An 18,566-nucleotide genomic window follows, 5' to 3' on the forward strand; every position below is an offset into this window, starting at 1 on the left:
TTGACTCGGTTTCAGACTGGAACGGTGTTTACGCTGACGTTCCCTGGCCTCTCCTCAGCAGGCTGCAGGTTCCTGGGGAGGGCTCCCACAGGCCCTGCTCATGCCTTTTTTTCCAGGCACTGTGGAACCCCATCTGTCCTCTGCCCCATTTTGGGGGGCTTTGGGGGAAGGAAAGAGCCCTAGCTCCTTAGATTTCCCACTTGGCTTCTTTAAGGTGCCGCTTCCTCTTGCCTTTCTGTTTTCTTGTGCTCTATACTCTTGTGCTTTAAGACATGTTCAGATTCCCAAGTCCCTGAGGGATAGCAGCCCAGGTGTCTATACCGGGTGCTTCCTAGGACCCCAGCGTTTTGAGAATCAGGGATCTGGACGGCAAGGGACTTAGCATTCCCAAGAAATCGGTGTGGTGTGTGTGTGTGTGTGTGTGTGTGTGTGTGTGTGTGTGTGCGCGCGCGCGTTTGCATTGGGGGTGGGGAGGGCATATTCCGGCTTCAGCACAGACCCTTTCCGACCATCCAGGGCTAGTCTCCTGGCGCCCCCCAGGGCAGCCGTCCCGAAAGGGCCACCCGTCTGTGCGCGCACCGAGCGACGCCCCCGCGCGGCGAATCTTTGCCTGGCAGGTGCCGGCCGGGATGCTGAGGAACCGCCAAGACTTGCAAGAGTTGCTATGGGAGTGCGAGGCCGGCCGTCTCCTCCCACCACGTGTGCGAGCCTAGCCCAGCCTTCCCTCCCCTGACAATGGGCGTCTCTGCAGGGGTTCTCCCTTTAGGCTACTTGAGTCCCTCCTCCACCTCCCCCGCCTCCTCTCAGCCTCCGCGAAGCTAAGCGGGGGCGTGTGTGCGCACCCGGGAGGAGTTGCCCTCGCGGCGGCGGCGGTCAGAGGCAGTGCCCTGGAGCCCCAAACTCCCAGCAAGTTTCCGGGCTCTGGGCGCGCGCGCGCTCCGGCCTCTGGCGCCTCGGTCCCCAAGAGCGGGCTCGGGCGGGCAGGCCCCGGCGGCGGGGCGGCTGGGCCGAGCGCGGCCGGCGGCAGGACCCCTCCGGTTCTGCCTGGTTGCGCCGGGGCGGACGCGGGGCGGAGTTCGGTGGTCCCGTCCCGGACTACGGCGTGCGGATGGCGGCGGCCGGCTCCGGGCCTCACCTGGGCTCGCCCACGCTGGCGGCCCGGGACGCGCGCCAGGCCTCGGCGCCCCAGGCCCCCGGGCCGTGCGGCGCGACCCCGGGCCCGCCCCCGAGCCAGGACGGCTACACGTTCGTGCCGGCCGCCCAGGCCATCCCTCTGCAGGTGGACATGGCCATGGCCCTGCAGCGCGTGAGGATTTCCGAGAAGTACGGCCAGAACTACCTCTGCCTCCTGCAAGCGGTCTTCATCGCAGGTAAGTGCCCTCCCCGCGCACGCCGCCCCGGCGGTCTCGGCTCCCGCCCGGCTGGCCCGCGCCTCCGCTCACCGCTGCGGTTCCAGCCCGGCCGGCAGGCGGGCACACTTTGTTTGCGCTCGCACCCCGCACCCCCTTCCCCACTGCAGGGGCGCCCCCGGCCGCCAGCGGCCGTTGTTCCTCGGGCCGGCCGCGGCGCTGCGGGCGGGCGGCGGTGCGGGGAGGTGTCCGCCGCTGCGGGGCCGGAGTAGCCTCCCCCCCCACCTCCACCGGCCCGCGCGCTACCGTGTGGCACCGGACAGGTGGGGCCGGACGGCTTCTTCCCAGTCCTCATCCCGCCGACCAGAAGCCGGCCTCCCCCCGGGCTGCACTTCCCTTCGAATAGTCCCTGAAGGCCGGGAAAGCGGGGCGGGCGGGGGGGTGAGCAACACGTGCGGGGGAAACCGAGTCCAAAAAGGCGCTGGAATCCGAGACCCGCAGTTGGAGGAGGGGTGGAGAAACGGGGCGGCCGCCGCTGGGGCTTTCCCCCAGAGCCGTGCATCTTTCCGGCTGGGTCCGCGAGCTTCCTGCCTCCTGGGGTCCTCGCTACAAAGGCAGAAGTTTTTGTTTGTCTGACAGGACAAACAAGAAAGCCAACAAATTCACAGAACTTTCAGGGCCGCTGCGGCGGTTTGGGAAAGGGGTGTGAGCGGCGTCACGTGGACCTGAAGCACCGGGCGGCTGCGAGGCACCCGCGTTTACCTCGTCGGAGCTGCCAGGCTCCGGGGCTCTTGAGGAGCTGCGTTCCCGTGGGACCGTGCAGACTGGGGCGCTGGGGCACCCCGCGAACAGGGTGCAACTCTGGGACCCTAAGTTCAGCCGGGGCTTTTCAGACAGGTCCCCGAGGTACCGCTGTTGATGGACGTGTCTTCCTCCGCTCTCGTTGTGGTTTTGGTTGAGCAGATGCTCAGCCCTGCAAGGGGAGTTTTGGCATCCGAAAAACAGAGTTGGCGGTTTTCTGCAAAGCACGTAGCCACAACACACGTTCCAAATATTCCTCCTTATTCCGGATCATCCACGAATCCAAAGGAGGCCATGCACCGGAGCCGTCTGTGCATCTTCGTAACACAGAACTTGCTGGTCTTGCCTGTTTGGTTTTGGAGGTGGTCAGTAGTATTTTCTCTGTATATGTAATAAATCATTAAGGGGGAGTGTGGTGATGGGACACAAACTCTTTCAGGTCTTAAGCAACTGAAATGGTTTTTGGATGCCACACAAAATCGTGTGCAGCTCAGTGAAAGTGGAAGGTACTTTGTGCCTTGTTCTCATTTACCCTCTGCATCTTCCTGAGGGTTCCAAAAAAAAACAAAAACAAAAACAAAAAAACTAAACCAAACAAAAAAACCTCCGTAGGAGATATGTATGCTTTATCACAGAAATTAAGTTAGCTATGCTATGAAATACAAGCTGACATTTCTACAGCCAGTGACTTATTCCTATAGTTCGTGAAGTTTCATCCTTTCCAAAGTTGTGAAGGCTCCTGCATGTGGCTGTTTTTTACATGGACTTGCAGTAGTTTTCTGCCTTTCAGCCTTTTTTAGCAGTCACGTCTTCCACCTTACGCACCGACAAAGTGTCCTGGAAGTGGTGTGTACCCAGGCTGTTAAACACATGCCACAGTACAATCATTTTACATGTGCAAAGGGTTTCACATGTAGTTCATATATTTAAAAAATATTCACATATTTTAAAAATATGTTTACAAAGCTTTTCATTGTGGTGCAGAACTTTCTGAAAGATTGTTCAATAATGATCATTTATAAACTACTCACTACTAGGAAAATGGTACCGTGTAATAAACTGAATTACACGTGCTTGTGCAGTATCTGCTGGGGGGGGGGGCCGCCAGAGAGGAAATGGTTGCCTCTTTTTGAGTCTTCAGGGTAGACCCACTTCCCGGTGGATTGGGGATAGGGGATGGAGTGTGGTGGGGATAGGTAGGGAGAGGGGTATTCTAGGCAAAGGAACTAAGAGTTAACAAAAATAAGCAGAAAGGAAGCAGCATAGTAGGTTTGGGGGGTTGTTTTGTTTTTTAATGATTGGAGTAGAAAGCGTAGACAGTACGAGAGAGAGAAGTTTGCAGAGGTAGGGAGGGACTGGGTCAGGCAGAGTCTTGCAGTGCATCCTAAAAGGCTTTACTTTATTTGTGTAGCAATGGGGAGCCAATGGAGGAAGCAGAGGAATCCAGCAAGGTTGCTGCATGTGGTTGTACAGCTTGTGCACTGCACAACCTTTGGGGGCTTCATTCACACTGACTGCATCATGAACAATGCCCTTGCTAGGGTTGTACAGTGGACAATGTGCACCATGGTCAACAGTGGCAGTGCCCGGTGGGGCTTCTTGTTTTTATGACTCTCGCTCTGGCGTTTGCGCGGAGGCCACAGCGTGTGGACTGCAGTAGAGAGGGAGCCCGGAAGTAGGGCGGCCAGGTAGAAGGCATCCGTAGAAGGCTGAGTAAGTCTGCGTGAAGGCCCGGACTTGACTTGTTCTGGGACCTGGGTGAGGAGGACAAGTTTGGGGAATTGAGAGAGTAGAAGAGATTTGACTTGGTGCCTGGTCGTGAGGTTTGAGGGACAGGGAAGGAGACTGGGTTAATTCCAGGTTTCTGGTTAGGGTGACTGGGTGGAGGAAGACGAGCATATTTTGGGTTCAACTTTGGGTATGTGGTTTCTGTGGAACATTCAGAGAGAGCTGACCCGTAGGCCTGGAGCTGGGAAGAAGGGAATCTTCCTTACTCTCACCTCGGGCATCCATCCTGTCACTGAAGTTCATTGAAGCTCTTTCCTCAAATGGACCTATGAGATGGGTTATTTTGATAACTCAGAAAGTCTAGCATAGAAGTAGCCCACATTTATTATAAAACTACCTTTTGAACTTGCCCCCAGATAAAGGTTTTTTTTCCCCCCTCACACTCTCCTTACCTGATGATGGGAAGAAAAAAAAGGAAAAAAAAAAAGAAGTGTTTTACATTCCTTACAGGACAAAAGAATGCAAACTATACTGATCTAAGGTAACCTCAGATAACTCAGATAAGTAGTTGTGAAAACCTGTTCACTGCAAGGTTTATTTTGTAAAAGTTCAGCTCCAGAAGACGTATAAATCACAACAGGAGTTAATTATTCATTATACGTGTGGTATATGGTGTACAAGTGTATTCCCCTGACGGGGAGTAATTTACCAGGCAGCACTGTGCTCTGAGTTGCTCCATATAACTGATTTTTCAGGGTCACTGAGGTTTAGCACTGTGGGGCTCAATCACCTCCTCCCCCCATCCTCTGTCCCCAAATCTGTAACCATTTTGGGTGGGAAGCTTTTCAGAAAGAATATTTCCTCAGCTGACTCCTGAACCTGGTAATAATTGCATCTTTTCTTGATGATTCAAGATTATCCTCATAATAACATTAGTTATTTCAATGTGCCGTATATAGTGTTGCCTCAAAGGCTCCTAAAGTCTGGAGGGCTGTTTGTCCCTACATTGAATTGGGCACAGATTGTTCTGCCTCTTAATTTGTAAAGCCTGTTTTTCTAATCTTTTCATATATCCCCTCTCCGTTAGCTGTCGTTTCTTTTCTTTTCTTTTTTTTTTTTTTTTAATTATTTGACACAGAGAGAGAGAGAGCAAAAGCAGGAGCACAGGCAGGGGGAGTGGGAGAGGGAGAGGGAGAAGCAGGCTTCCCGCTGAGCAGGGAGTCCGATGCGGGGCTCAATCCCAGGACCTTGGGATCACAATCCAAGCCGAAGGCAGATGCTTAACGACTGAGCCACCCAGGCGCCTGTTAGCTGTGTTTCTAGATGCTGTTGTTTTAACTGTTTCTGCCAACCAGCAGTTCGTGCCTAATCTTCGGGCCCCTCTGCCCTTGCTCCTTCTAATGTGTTGCTATGAGCTGGGCATGGAGATAACCGGTTAGAATCGTCTGCAAAATATGAATAAGTAGACCACAAGTAGGGCCATGAGGGGTCTACTTCTACTCCTGTATATGAACTTCAGCACATGGACTCTGTGCTATCCTGATTGCATAAAAGCCTTTTATTTTCTGTTTTTCTACTTCTTAGTTGTGTTTTAGATGGTTGATGATGTTAAATAAGCTATCAGTAAAACCTATGTTTCTCCTGTAAGTGAAGATACCACAGTATGTGAAATTGTAATATTTTAGTGTCTTGTAAAACAAATGAAGTTTGTTCAAAATCTATCGGGGGGGGGGCGCCTGGGTGGCTCAGTCGGTTAAGCGTCCAACTCAGGTCATGATCTCAGGGTCGTGAGATCGAGCCCCCCCCCTTCAACGGGTAGTCTGATGGGATTCTCTCCCTCTCCCTCTGCTCGCCTTCCCCCACCCCGCTCTCTCTCAAATAAATAAATAAATGTTTAAAAAAATCTATCAGGAAATCAAGATGCATTTTCCCCATTGCATTTCTCAGGCGTGCCTGTAAGCACTTGGCGGAGGAGGCATGGCAGTCTTAGAAGTTGCCCCCAAGGAAAGCAAGTGTCCCTATTCTATATATATATATATATATATATATATATATATATATATATATATATTTTTTTTTTTTTTTTGCAAGTGTCCCTAATCTAGCATCTTCTCAAACAAGTACCCTCTGAAGGCTCAGTGAGAAAGCTGCACCTCACCTGGCCCAGGGCAGAAGCCCAGGTAAGCCCCTTAAGGGGAGAGGCCTGCTATCTGACTGGTGCCAAGGTGAATTTCCCCTTTCTGTTGCTGCCAGGGGCTTGTCCTGGAGGCAGTTAACTCCTGGCGAGAGGCCAGCATCACAACACTTCCTACTATTTATTTTTCACCCAAACCATCCCCTCATTGTATATGTCTGACAGGAGTAAGGATCTGACAGGCTGGCTCCTTCTGGCACCAACAAGGTGGGGGCACCAACAAGGTGACATTGAGCGAAGACCTAACGGAGGTGAGGAAGTGAATCCTCAGCGGTGTTCCAGGCAAAGGGACAGTGGGTGTGTAAAGGCCCCAAGAGGAGAGAATACTGACAAGTTGAAGCAGTGTGTTTGCATTGCTGTGTGTGTGCGTGCGTGTGTGTGTGTGTGAGAGAGAGAGACAGAGATGGAGAGAGAGAGATACAGACAGAGACAGTGAGGGACAGAGACAGAGATGAAGTGAGAAAGGTAACGGGTCTGGATCATATAGGACTTGGTAAGGAGTTTGTCTTTTACCCTGAGTCAGCTGAGGAGCTCTAGGAAGGTGCCGAGCAAAGGAGTGACTTCTGTCCCTCTGGGTGCTGTGTGGAGAATAGGCCAAAAGTACGACAGAGGCCGAAGCAGGGAGACCAATTAGCATTGATAATGTTGGCTTGAGCCAGAGAGGTAGTAACGGAGGTGCTCAGATTCTGGAAATATTTTGAAGGGAGAGCCAAAAGGATTTGCTAATGGTTTGGTTTTAAGGTATGAGAGAAAGCGGAAGAGTCAGGGATTGGCTCTAAGAATTTTAGCTCGAGCAACAGGATGGCAGGAATTGTCATCAGTGCAGACTGAGATGCGTGCAGAAGGAGCAGGTCTGTGGGAAAAATCACGAGGAGCTGGAGTGTGGTTTGGGACCTGTTAACTTTGAGGTGCCTATTAGATATCCATGTGGAGGTGTCAAGTGGGCAATTGGATATAGGAAGGAATCTGGCGTTTAAGGAAGGGATTTTGGATGGGGATACGGACTGGGGCGCCATCAGACTTCTGGGTGGTATTTAAAGCCTGGTGGAGTGAGTACAGAGAGAGAAAAGATCAGTCAGAAGAGACCGTTGTTTGTGGCCCACTGTGAAGGCTTGCAGATGACCTCTCCCCAGAGCAACATTTACGTGAGGAGGACGGAAAGCACAGAGAAGAAGCTGTGCTTCAAAAGACAAAGCATTTCTGTGGTTTGTTGTTCAAATGTTTGTGCTGTCAGATCGGCTCACAGGTCACTTTGACCATCATGTTCCTTTGCTCATGGTCTGGAACCAGTGTAATCTATGCCTCGGGGTGAAGAAGAGGGCTTGTGTTCCAAGCTCTCCAGTGAGAGGAACCACGGCTTCAGTGGTAACCGGTCCTCCTCTCTGGCTTCACGACATCCGTACTTGAGTGTTTTGTGGTTTAAATTCATGCCGCAGATGAATCCCTTCCCATCTTATTCTTCCTCCAGTAGAAATATTAAGCAGCCACTCTTGCTTTCCAATGGAGAAGACCTTTATTCATTTATCTCCTGTCATTTTCAATACGTGGTATGATTTTCTTTAAAAAATTGTATTTTAATGGAAAAACCAAAGGCTGATGGCATATTGGGAAGAAGGACCACTTTACACTCACAATAAAGTTTGGGGCTTAGCTAATAGTTGAGTCGTGGTTTTCCAAGGTACCCCAGATAGCACAGTGGCATTTTAATATCCTGAAATGTACTCTTAAGGATCGAGTATCTTCTCTTTGACTTTCTTTCAAATATTTCGTGATGATATTGTCGTCTCTGCCATGAAGAAGTGAAGTTGGCTGTTAACCCTGCAGATTCTGGGAAAGCAGACTTTTTAGCCACACTTAGAGTTTACATATGTGTATTCTGTCTCTGGAAAGTTACGTTCAAGAAACTCTATGGAGGGGCGCCTGGGTGGCTCAGTCGTTAAGCGTCTACCTTCGGCTCAGGTCATGATCCCAGGGTCCTGGGATCGAGCCCCGCATCGGGCTCCGTGCTCCGCAGGAAGCCTGCTTCTCCCTCTGCCACTCCCACTGCTTGTGTTCCTGCTCTCGCTGTGTCTCTCTCTCTCTGTCAAAATAAATAAAATCTTAAAAAAAAAAACTTTATGGAGATGTGTCTACTCTGTTTTCAGATAAATTTTTGCATGATTTGGGGTTTTTGTTTTTTGTTTTTTTTTTGGATTATTTTGAAAAGGGAACAAGGTCAATTCCTAGCAAGGAGGAGCAGAAAAGAGTTTTTTTTTTTAAGATTTTATTTATTTATTTGACACACAGAGAGAGACAGTGAGAGAGGGAACACATGCAGGGGGAGTGGGAGAGGGAGAAGCAGGCTTCCAGCGGAGCGGGGAGCCTGATGCAGGACTCGATCCCAGGACCCTGGGATCATGACCTGAGCCGAAGGCAGACGCTTAACGACTGAGCCACCCAGGTGCCCCAGAAAGGAGTTTTGTTAACAAGAGAGCCATGTAAGAGAACCAGGATCTCATTCAAGTTTCTTTTTTTAAACAGCTTTATTGAGATATAATTCACATACCATGCAATTAACCTATTTAAAGTATACATTTCAGTGCTTTTTAGTATAATCACAGACTTGTGCAATGATTACCAGAAGCTTAGAACATTCCTAGCACCCCAAAAAGAAACGTGGCACTCCCCGTTTCCTCCCCGCAGCTCTTCCCACCAGCACCAAGTAGCCAATGCTATACAATGCTTTCTACCTCTCTAGACGTGTCTATCCCGGACATTTCAGAGAAATAGAATCATATAATATGTGATCTCTTGTTGCTGGCTTCTTTCTCTTAGCATAACGTTTAAAGATTCATCCGTGTTGTAGCATGGATCGTCATTTCATTCTTTTATATGGCTGAATATTACTGCGTTGTATGGAGATACACTATATTTTAATGATCTGTTCTTCAGTTGATGGACATTTGAATTTCCACTTTTTTTTTTTAAGATTTTTATTTATTTGACACAGAGAGAGCACAAGCAGGGGGAGCAGCAGAGGGAGAGGGAGAGGGAGAGGGAGAGGGAGAAGCAGGCTCCCCACTGAGCAGGGAGCCTGAAGCGAGACTCGATCCCTGGACCCTGGGATCATGACCTGAGCCGAAGGCAGACGCTTCACCGACTGAGCCACCCAGGCGCCCCGAGTTTCCACCTTTTTGGCTGTCGTGAATAATATTGTTGTGAACATTCTTATACAAGTTTTTGTGTGGACATATGTTTTCATTTCTCTTCAGCATATATCTAGGAGTGGAATTTCCAGGTCATAGAGTGGGTGTGTTTTTAATCTCTTGAGTAGTTTCCTAGACGGTTTTCCAAAGCGGCTGTAACATTTTACATTCCAGCCAACCCTGCGTGAGGGTTCCAATTTCTTCTTCCCAGGACTTGTTAATCTTGTCTTTTTGATTCTAGCCATCCCTGTGGGTGTGAAGTGGTTTCTCATTGTGGTTTTGATTTGCATTTCCCTGATGACTAGTGATGTTGAGCACCTTTTCATGTGCTTATTAGCCATTTGTATATCTTCTTTGGGAAACGTCAATGCAGATTCTTTGCCCATTTTTAAATTGGGCTATTCGTTTTTTTTTTGTTTTTGTTTTTTTACTGTTTATAAGAGTTCTTTCTATAGTCCTTATTCAAAATCCTTACCAGATATTTGATTTGTAAATATTTTCTCCTATTTTCTGGGCTGTCTTTTCATTTTCTTGATGCTTTCATTTGAAGCACAAAACATTTTTAACTTTGAAGTCAAATTTCCCTTTTTCTCTTTTTCTGTTTTGAGTCTGTTTTCAATTCGTTTTTTATTGAGGTATAATTGACATATAACATTATTCGTTTCAGGTCTATAACATTCGATGTTTGTATATATTGCAAAATGATCACGATCACTCTAGTTAACATCAGTCACCACACATAGTTTACAAAATCTTATTATGATGAGATCTTTTAAAATTTACTCTCTTAGCAACTTTAAAATATGCAATACAGTATTATTAATTATAGTCACCATGCTATACATTAGATCCCCATGACTTATTTATTTTGTAACTGGAAGTTTGTATATTTTGACACCTGTTATACTATGCACTCCCTCCTCCCCCCGCCCCCGCCCCGACCTCTGGCAACCACCAATCTGTTCTCTGTATCTATGAGCTGGCTTTTTTTTTTTTTTTAAGATTCTGCTTATAAGTGAGATCATCTTAATGCCCTCGAGGTCCATCCATGTTGTTACAAATGGCAGCATTCCCTTTTTATGGCTGAATTTATTCCATGATATATATGTACACCACATTTTCTTTATCCATTCATTTGTGGATGGACACTTAAGTGGCATCCATATCTTGGCTCTTGTCATGAAAATGGGGTGCAGATATCTTTTTGAGTTCGTGTTTTGTCTTCTTCAGGTAGATACCCAGAAGTAGAATTGCTGGATCTTATGGTTGTTCTATTTTTAATTTGTTGAGGAACCTCCATTCTGTTTTCCATAGTGGCCACTGCAGTTTGCATTCCCACCAACAGCACACAAAAGCTCCCTTTCCTCTGCATCCTCCCCAGTACTTGTTATTTCTTGTCTTTTTGGTAATCGCCGTCCTGACTGTGCGAGGGGATGGATAGCTCACTGTGGTTTGGATTCGCATTTCCCAGATGATTAGTTACTGTTGAGCACCTTTTTATGTACTTGTTGGCTTAGTTTTGACTCATGTCTCCTGAGCTTTTGGTGTCCTGTGTAAGAAACACTGGCCTAATGCAAGGTCACAAAATCACACCTATTTTTTTTTTAAAGATTTTATCTATTTATTTGAGAGAGAGAGTGAGCAAGTGTGAGAGAGAGCATGAGCAGAGGGAGAGGGAGAAGCAGACTCCCCACTGAGAAGAGAGCCCGATGCGGGGCTCGATCCCAGGACCCCGGGATCATGACGTGAGCCGAAGGCAGTTGCTCAACCAACTGAGCCACCCAGGTGTCCCTACACCTATGTTTTCATTGGAGTTTTATACTTTCAGTTCTTATATTTAGGTCTGATCCATTTTGCGTTGATTTTTGTGCACTATATGTGAGTTAGGGGTTTCTTCTTTTGTGTGTACATATATCCAGGTGTTCCTAGCACCGTTTGTTAAAAGAATATTCTTTCCCACTGAAATGTCTTAGTACCCTGGCTTAAAATCAGTTGACCGTAATGTAAGGGTTTATTTGTGGACTCAGTTTAATCCCACTGACCTACTCCTAAGTCTGTCATGTACGTATACCGCTGTCTTGATTGCTGTAGTCGTCATACGAAAATGTGAAATCAGAAAGTGTGAATTTTCCAACTTTGTTCTTCTTTTTCAAGATTGTCATTGCTATTCTGGGACCCTTGCGTTTCCATGTTAATTTTAGGATTAGCTTGTTGTTTTCTGCATAAAAAAAAAAAAAATAGCTGGGATTTTGCCGGGAGTCGCATTGAATTTGTAGATCAGTTTAGGGAGTGTCTGATCTTCACGTTTATAGTTGTACCAATTGAGATTTTCCTAAATATGGGGTATTCACGTTTGAGGTATTTGGGAATTATTTACAAGTGGTGCATGCTGGCCCCTCAGCGCTCATTTGGGGTGGTTATTCATCTGTAGTTTTTCATAAGTGTAGAAGGATTGCAATGTATTAACTCATTCCTATTAGGAGGTTTATTCTAGAGACCCTGCTAAAAGCTTAAGAGGCAAAATGTAAATATCCACAAGAGTTTTTCCAAGGAAAAACAAAAGCACAAATGAAGACAAAAACAGTGAACTATGATCACTAACTCAATTGACTTAGTGTTTGTGGTTCAGCGTCCGGTATGCGAGTCTGTGTGGGATCAGGATGGGACAACATCGGGGCAAATGAGAGGCACGCATTTTGATAGCACATTTACTAGGAATCTGTAAAGACCTTTCCGGGCTGGACAAGACCATTTGTCAGTCAAATGTGTGATCCCCATCCCTGTGGCAGGAGAAGTCTTTTAGGAAAATAGATCGCAGGGCCTACACAGGTAAGCTTAGGCCAGCTCTGCTGTTGCTTGAAGAAGGAAAAAACATGGATTTGTCCCTATTTTGACTTAGAGTAAATCACCTCCTATGTGTAGTTCTCTTTCTGGAATGATTTAGTCCCTCTGAAAATTTCCCTCCACGTATTGGGTAACGAGTAACGAATTCATGATGCTGTTGTATTAGGAAAACCCACTGTCTCCATTGGGTGGTTTTTAATCTGAAGTGGGGGAGGAGGGTGGCAAAGCTCCAGAGCCTTGCTCAGAAATAAACACCTGCTGAAGACCTAGACTAGGCCAGGCCCAGCAGCCTGGGGCAGCAAGCTCTTGGGTGGAGGTCTTCCCCCGTCCCTTCCCACCTGCTGCACCTCATTTTCCTCAGGTACTTTTTAGCCCTTCATCCCTTTCTCTCCTTGCTTTTCTTCTCTTTAGCTCTCTCTCCTCCTGGCCGAGTGCCTTAGGTACTCATTTTTCCCTGTGGATGGAGTGGTTTTGTTTGCTTGCTTTTGGAAAGAAGTATCTTTTATTTTTCCATTTTCTTCTGTTTATTTTTTATTTATTTATTTTTTTAAAGATTTTATTTATTTATTTAACTGACAGAGAGAGAGAGACAGCGAGAGAGGGAACACAAGCAGGGGGAGTGGGAGAGGGAGAAGCAGGCTTCCTGCGGAGCAGGGAGCCCGATGCGGGGCTCGATCCCAGGACCCTGGGGTCATGACCTGAGCCGAAGGCAGTCGCTTAACCAACTGAGCCATCCAGGTGCCCCTTCTTCTGTTTATTTTTAATTAAAAATTTTTTTCTCAAGGTTTTATTTTTTAAGTAACTTCTACACCCAGTGTGGGATTGGAGCTCACAACCCCGAGATCAAGAGTTGCAGGCTCCACTGACTGAGCCAGCCAGGTGCCCCTGTTTAAATTATGTTATTTATATATGATCTTTGTAAAACATCTAAACAACACATGCCCATAAACTAATAAATGAAAGTCACCTTTGTGCCTAGCCCAGTCCTACTCTCTGGAAGAAAACACAACTAACAGTTCAGGTCTGTGGCCATAGGAAATTTTCTATGGACACAGATATATCAATTCAGTTCAGTTCAGTTCAATAATTGATCACCTCCTATGGGCTAGACACTGTTGGGATATTTCAGTCAACAAAACAGACAAAAATCCCTGCCTTCAGGGAGCTTATTGCTAACTGGTGAGAACAACAATGAAAGAATCCACATATATCTAGGTATTTTACCAACCTCGGATCATACCCCGTATGCTGATACATGGCTTACATGTGAATGTGTTTATTTTTAAATGATTTCATCATGAAATTTTTGATGTAAGAGTACAGGAAACAAAATATATGAAGTCAGTCTATTGTGTTATTTAAACGTTTCCCTTGCATAGAGCATAAAGAGGCTACTGCATCTTTCCAGCCTGAAGAAAGCATTTGTCCAGTTTTGTCTTAGTGGGCTCATATTTTCAGTAAACCAATGGAGAAGCTGTTGTTTTCGAGAATGATGCATTCTTTACACAGTTATTCACACTGCTTATGTCTGAATCAGTACATACAATTTATTTAATCTTTCTGTATTTCCTTGATAAAGACTGGCCCAATTTTATATTGAGACCACCTCCCTCTACTTAGGAAAATAATGAACATTAATGGGAGATTTTTTTTTTTAACAGAAGATTCTAATACGGACATTATTTAAGAAATCGATCCTCATTTGTCTGATATATATTTATGGATGTAAAGAGCCAGTGGCTTTAAAATCTAATTTCAGTGTCACCATTATTAATTTATTGATATTCAAATGATCTCTTACTCACTTTGTAAGAAGTAGAAGTTCGAACTTTAAAAAATCAACTTATCACTCCCCCCCCCCGCCAAGACAGTTCCCTGATAACATTTTCTTCACTGGAAATCGAGTTTTAAAATCAAGTTATATAGATATTTTTATATGTGTATGCATATGTGTGTATCGTTATATACATATTTCATCTGTATTACATATCATTATATACTGACTTCATTTTCAGTAAGTTGCTAATGACTCTCTTTGTAAAGCTTCTAGGCAAAATAGAAAACTTGTAGATGCTACTGGAGTATTCATTTTAAATAACTTTGCAGCCAGAAAAGTCTGGTCCGGTCATGATCCAGCTGCCTTTTCGAATATACTTTGGCTGCGTCGGCACCTGCTCTGTCAGCCAGCCAGTTACTGTCACGTTCGGGGGATGTTGTGGGTTTTCGCTTCCTCAAGCCTTCATCTGCACCGTTGTGCCACTGTTAGTTAGGTTGGAGCATTGGCTCTTCAGCTATTCAATATACGGTCTGATGAGAAAAACCATAGGGAATGATTTTCAATGATCTTTCCTCTGCTTAAACGGAAGCGGTGTGATTAGATATTCTTAGGCTCTTTGATGACACCTACACTTACGTGTATTTGAGGGACAGCTTTGAGTGTGCAGTTGCGAGCTGGGTCACGTGAGTCATCACAGCAAAAAGTAGCAGCCAGCCTGGTTTTTATTTGCCATTTTGTACTTGACAGTTCACAAAAGAGGGTCAGGTTTGCTTCCTTAGTTAACACATTCCAAGGACCACGAACAGATGTTATGTGTTCTTCTGCATGCCTTATGAGCCAAAGTAAGTCATTTTAATTGGATTTACCATTGCAGGTGCTATGTATTTCAAAATTAGATTTTCTGAGCCCAAGAGGAGGTGAATAGCCACAGCATAGGAGATCTGGCATTTAGTCCTGTATCTACACGGGTATTGTGAGTTCTGACATTAGTGGGTCATCTCGTCTACTTTTATAGCTTGTGCTTTAAATAGCTACTCTCGAGAGGCCTGAAGTTACAATAAAAATTTAAGAAGAGGCTGTTAATATTTACCTATTGCCAAGCTAGTGTGTTCCGAATTATCTAGTGGTGGCAGTGGCTATAGGGGTTGGGTGGTAAAATTTTGTCTTGAAGCTCATGTTCAAACATCTCCCTGCTCCTTTGTACCGTGGGTAGTGAATCAGGATGATTTGGATGAATAGGATTTTGATTTTGATTTTGATTTTGATTTACATGCCTTTTCCCCAAGTTTCTTTTGTTAAGGAATAAATTGGAACATTTAAAATTGTGTGATGAGGAGGGTTTTTTTTTTTTAACTGTGCCTTCAGAAGTATCCAAGGGAGCCAATACTCAAAGATACTTCTCTTTTTTCTTAAGGTTTTATTTATTTATTTGAAAGAGAGAGAGAGCGCGTGCACAGTGGGGAGAGGCAGAGGGAGAGGGAGAAGCAGGCTTCCCGCTGAGCAGGGAGCCCGATGCGGGGCTCGATCCCAGGACCCCGGAATCATGACCTGAGCCGAAGGCAGATGCTTAACCTGCTGAGCCGCCCAGGCGCCCCTCAAAGATACTTATTTTCAAGGATTTTATTTTTAAGTCATCTCTGCACCCAACATGGGACTCAAACTCATAACCCCAAGATCAAGAGTCGCATACTCTACTGACTGAGCCAGCCAGATACCCCTCAAAGACATTTATTTTCCTAACAGTTTTATAGTTTTGAAATGATGCCGATACAGTTTTAAAAGTGCTTTTACTATAGTTCTGGCATCAGCGAAGCTTATGTCAATTTGGGGGGACTGTAAATTTATTTTATTTTATTTCATTTATTTTTTGAGTATCGTTGCCTAAGGGGCTGCAAATTTTAAGATACATGATCAAGTCCTGAAAGAGCTTTCGTGCTGGAAGGGTAAGAAGAGGCTCCCCACTGCAGTTTTTACCTTTTCCCATCACTGTGAGCTTCGTCATACTGCAGACTGACTTTGCAAGTGATTTTAAAGATGGAAGAGGGCACTTTCCAAACAAGCCATTTTAACTGCAGTACTTAAAGTTTTCGCATTCATGTACTACATGCATGTGCATAAACACATAAACATCAGTGTTTGCAAAAGTTGCAGAAACGAATAGTTCCCCTTCATCTGCAGGACCCGGTCACAAGTATGTCTCGTCTGTGAAAAGGTGGGGCAGCCCACTGCCATGTTGTTCTCCTCCTTGGAAGCAGGGCAGAGTCCAACGACCTTGGAGTAACGTGGAGTCATGACCTGAAACTCATATGCTGAAATTTGAGTCCCAAGAGATATTCAGCATAGGTTAGGGCATCAAACCATTTGTTTCTGTTTTTGCTTTTGTTTTATTATTCTTTTTTTTTTTTACATGTGATCCCTTTTATCGGGTTAGTGCTAGGTGTCCTCTCTCAGCGTGCGCCCAGCATCCTGGGCTCGGTACTATTTTAACTCTGCACCCTGGGCTGTCACTGCCTCTTGCTCCTAGGTGAAGAGCCCTGTGGGATCCAGGCCAATGTTTTAACTGGTTTCTCTGTCCCCGGCACCGCACAGAGCCTGGTATAAGATAGGAGTCCAACGAAGGTTTGTTGAAAGAAGAAATACATGAGTGATTAGAGTGGCTGATAGATAAATGAAAGACACCTAACGTGTTGAAATGCGGATTCCTGTTTTGTATTCCTCTTCTTTCCTTCCTCCTCTCATTTCTTCCTTCCGTTTCCCATATTCCCCTAGAATTCCACTTTGTGCTCCTGGGGGTAAAGTCATCCCACGGTTCCTTCCTTCAAAGCACAATTAAAAGGTTGAGCATCTGAGGACAGCCCGATCTGTGGACGTTCTTCCCCGAACTGGAAACTGTTCATTATTATGGGCAGTGTAAACAAGTGCTAAAACGATGTTGAATGCATAGTAGGTACTCAGGCTACAGTTCCCGACGTTTGATTTGATGTTCTACAGTGTCTTTAAAGCAACCTCAGAGTTCCTTTGGTCTTTGTTGCCCTATCTGATTTTTTTCCATTTTAGACTGGTCAAGTCATCGTATTGACTCTTCGGCTCTATCAGGGTAAAAACTCTACCTGATTTGTTCTCTTACTGTTGTCACTAAAACAACTTTTAAGGTGGTCTTTCAAAATGGATGCTTCATGAGAAAAGAAATCTATGGTAAGAACCAAGGCCAAAACCAAAATAGATTTGTGATTATGTTGTTGCACCTTTCAGTGCTTGCTAATGTTGATTTTTAAAAAATTGTTGTCTAAGTGGTTGGTATAAAAGATTATCTTATTGTCCTTGAGATTTGCATTTCACACATTACAAATGCAATCAAGGATCTTTTTAAATGTTTCTTCTTTGTGAAATGCCTGTTTGTGTTATCTTTTCGCTTTTCTATGAGGTGATTTGTCTTTTTTTATTGACTTATAATCTTTCATATATCGTTGATTCTATTTGTTTGTCACTGTATGCATTGCATAGATCTGCCCATGATTTGTGGCTTATCTCATCATTTTCTTTGTGATGTCTTTGATGAAAGAAAATTTTGAATTTCGTGTAGCCTAAATTATCAGTCTTTTATGCTTTGTCCTGCTTGTATTCTGTTTATTTAAGAAGTTCTGTCCACAGGTGGTACAGGTACTCTCCTATATTTTCTCTGGTCTGATTCCCAGTGCTGTAGGCTTTGAATCCTCACCAGCGCATGACTGTTCAAGCCAAGTTCGAAGTCACTGGGAACTGGCCAATGCCGATGCCCTAGGGCGGCTGCCATTCTCTGCTGGCTTCTCTCTCAGGATATGCGCCCTTGAAATGGTTTTAGCCTCTGAGGGTTTCCTTGTCTTCGTGCCAGTTTAGCCATGCATTTGAAAGGAAATTTAGTTTTATTTTTCCCACCATGCTTTTGTGTTTTGTAACAGGAAGGTTTTTCAGGATTTTGAGTTCCCCATGTGACCAATAAGGGGAAGCTCCTCTGTGTTTTTTAAACTTGAAAGTTCAAGTCTTTTACTTTTTTTTTTTAAAGATTTTATTTATTTATTTGAGAGAAGAAAGAGAGAGGGAGAGGGGCGAGAGCATGTGTTGGAGGGGAGGGCCAGAGGGAGAGGGAGAAGCAGGCTCCCCGCTGAGCACAGAGCCTGCCTGACCTGGGGAGCCCCCCTCCCTGGGATCATGACCTGAGCTGAGGTCAGAGGACGCTTAACTGACTGAGCCACCCAGGTGCCCCGAAAGTTCAAATTTTATGTTCATATATGAGATCTTCTAAGAGTTTTCCTGTATACAAGACCTGAGATAGGGACAAGGAACCATGACGTATTCCCCTATTTGCAGATGAACTAAAAGATGGAAGTGGTATTTTGGCCCCTGCACACTTGTGACTGGGGAAGGGGAGAATTTAAACCTTTGTAGGACCGTACTGCTAACCCAGTCATTGTCTGCCGCTTCCTGAATGCTCCCTTGTACACGAAACCTTTAACATTATAACGTTGGGGGCGCCTGGGTGGCTCAGCCTTTAAGCGTCTGCCTTTGGCTCAGGTCGTGATCCCGGGGTCCTGGGATTGAGCCCCGCATCGGGCTCCCGGCTCGGTGAGAAGCCTGCTTCTCCCTCTCCCACTCCCCCTGCTTGTGTTCCCTCTCTCGCTGTGTCTCTCTCTGTCAAATAAATAAATAAA

At 45.7% G+C, this 18,566-nt stretch overlaps 1 protein-coding gene across 1 annotated transcript in view; it reads left to right on the plus strand.

Moving 5' to 3' along the window:
- Positions 1-1,264: 1,264 nt before the first annotated feature.
- Positions 1,265-18,566, plus strand: part of MCF2 (MCF.2 cell line derived transforming sequence) — a 103,892-nt gene continuing 86,590 nt past the window's right edge. The window contains exon 1 of the mRNA XM_027609467.1: positions 1,265-1,370. Within this exon, the coding sequence (XP_027465268.1) occupies positions 1,286-1,370 (85 nt within the window). The 5' untranslated portion in view covers positions 1,265-1,285. The remainder of the gene's footprint in view (positions 1,371-18,566) is intronic.

This window comes from Zalophus californianus, chromosome X, assembly GCF_009762305.2.
Source record: "Zalophus californianus isolate mZalCal1 chromosome X, mZalCal1.pri.v2, whole genome shotgun sequence".
NCBI classification, from domain to species: domain Eukaryota; kingdom Metazoa; phylum Chordata; class Mammalia; order Carnivora; family Otariidae; genus Zalophus; species Zalophus californianus.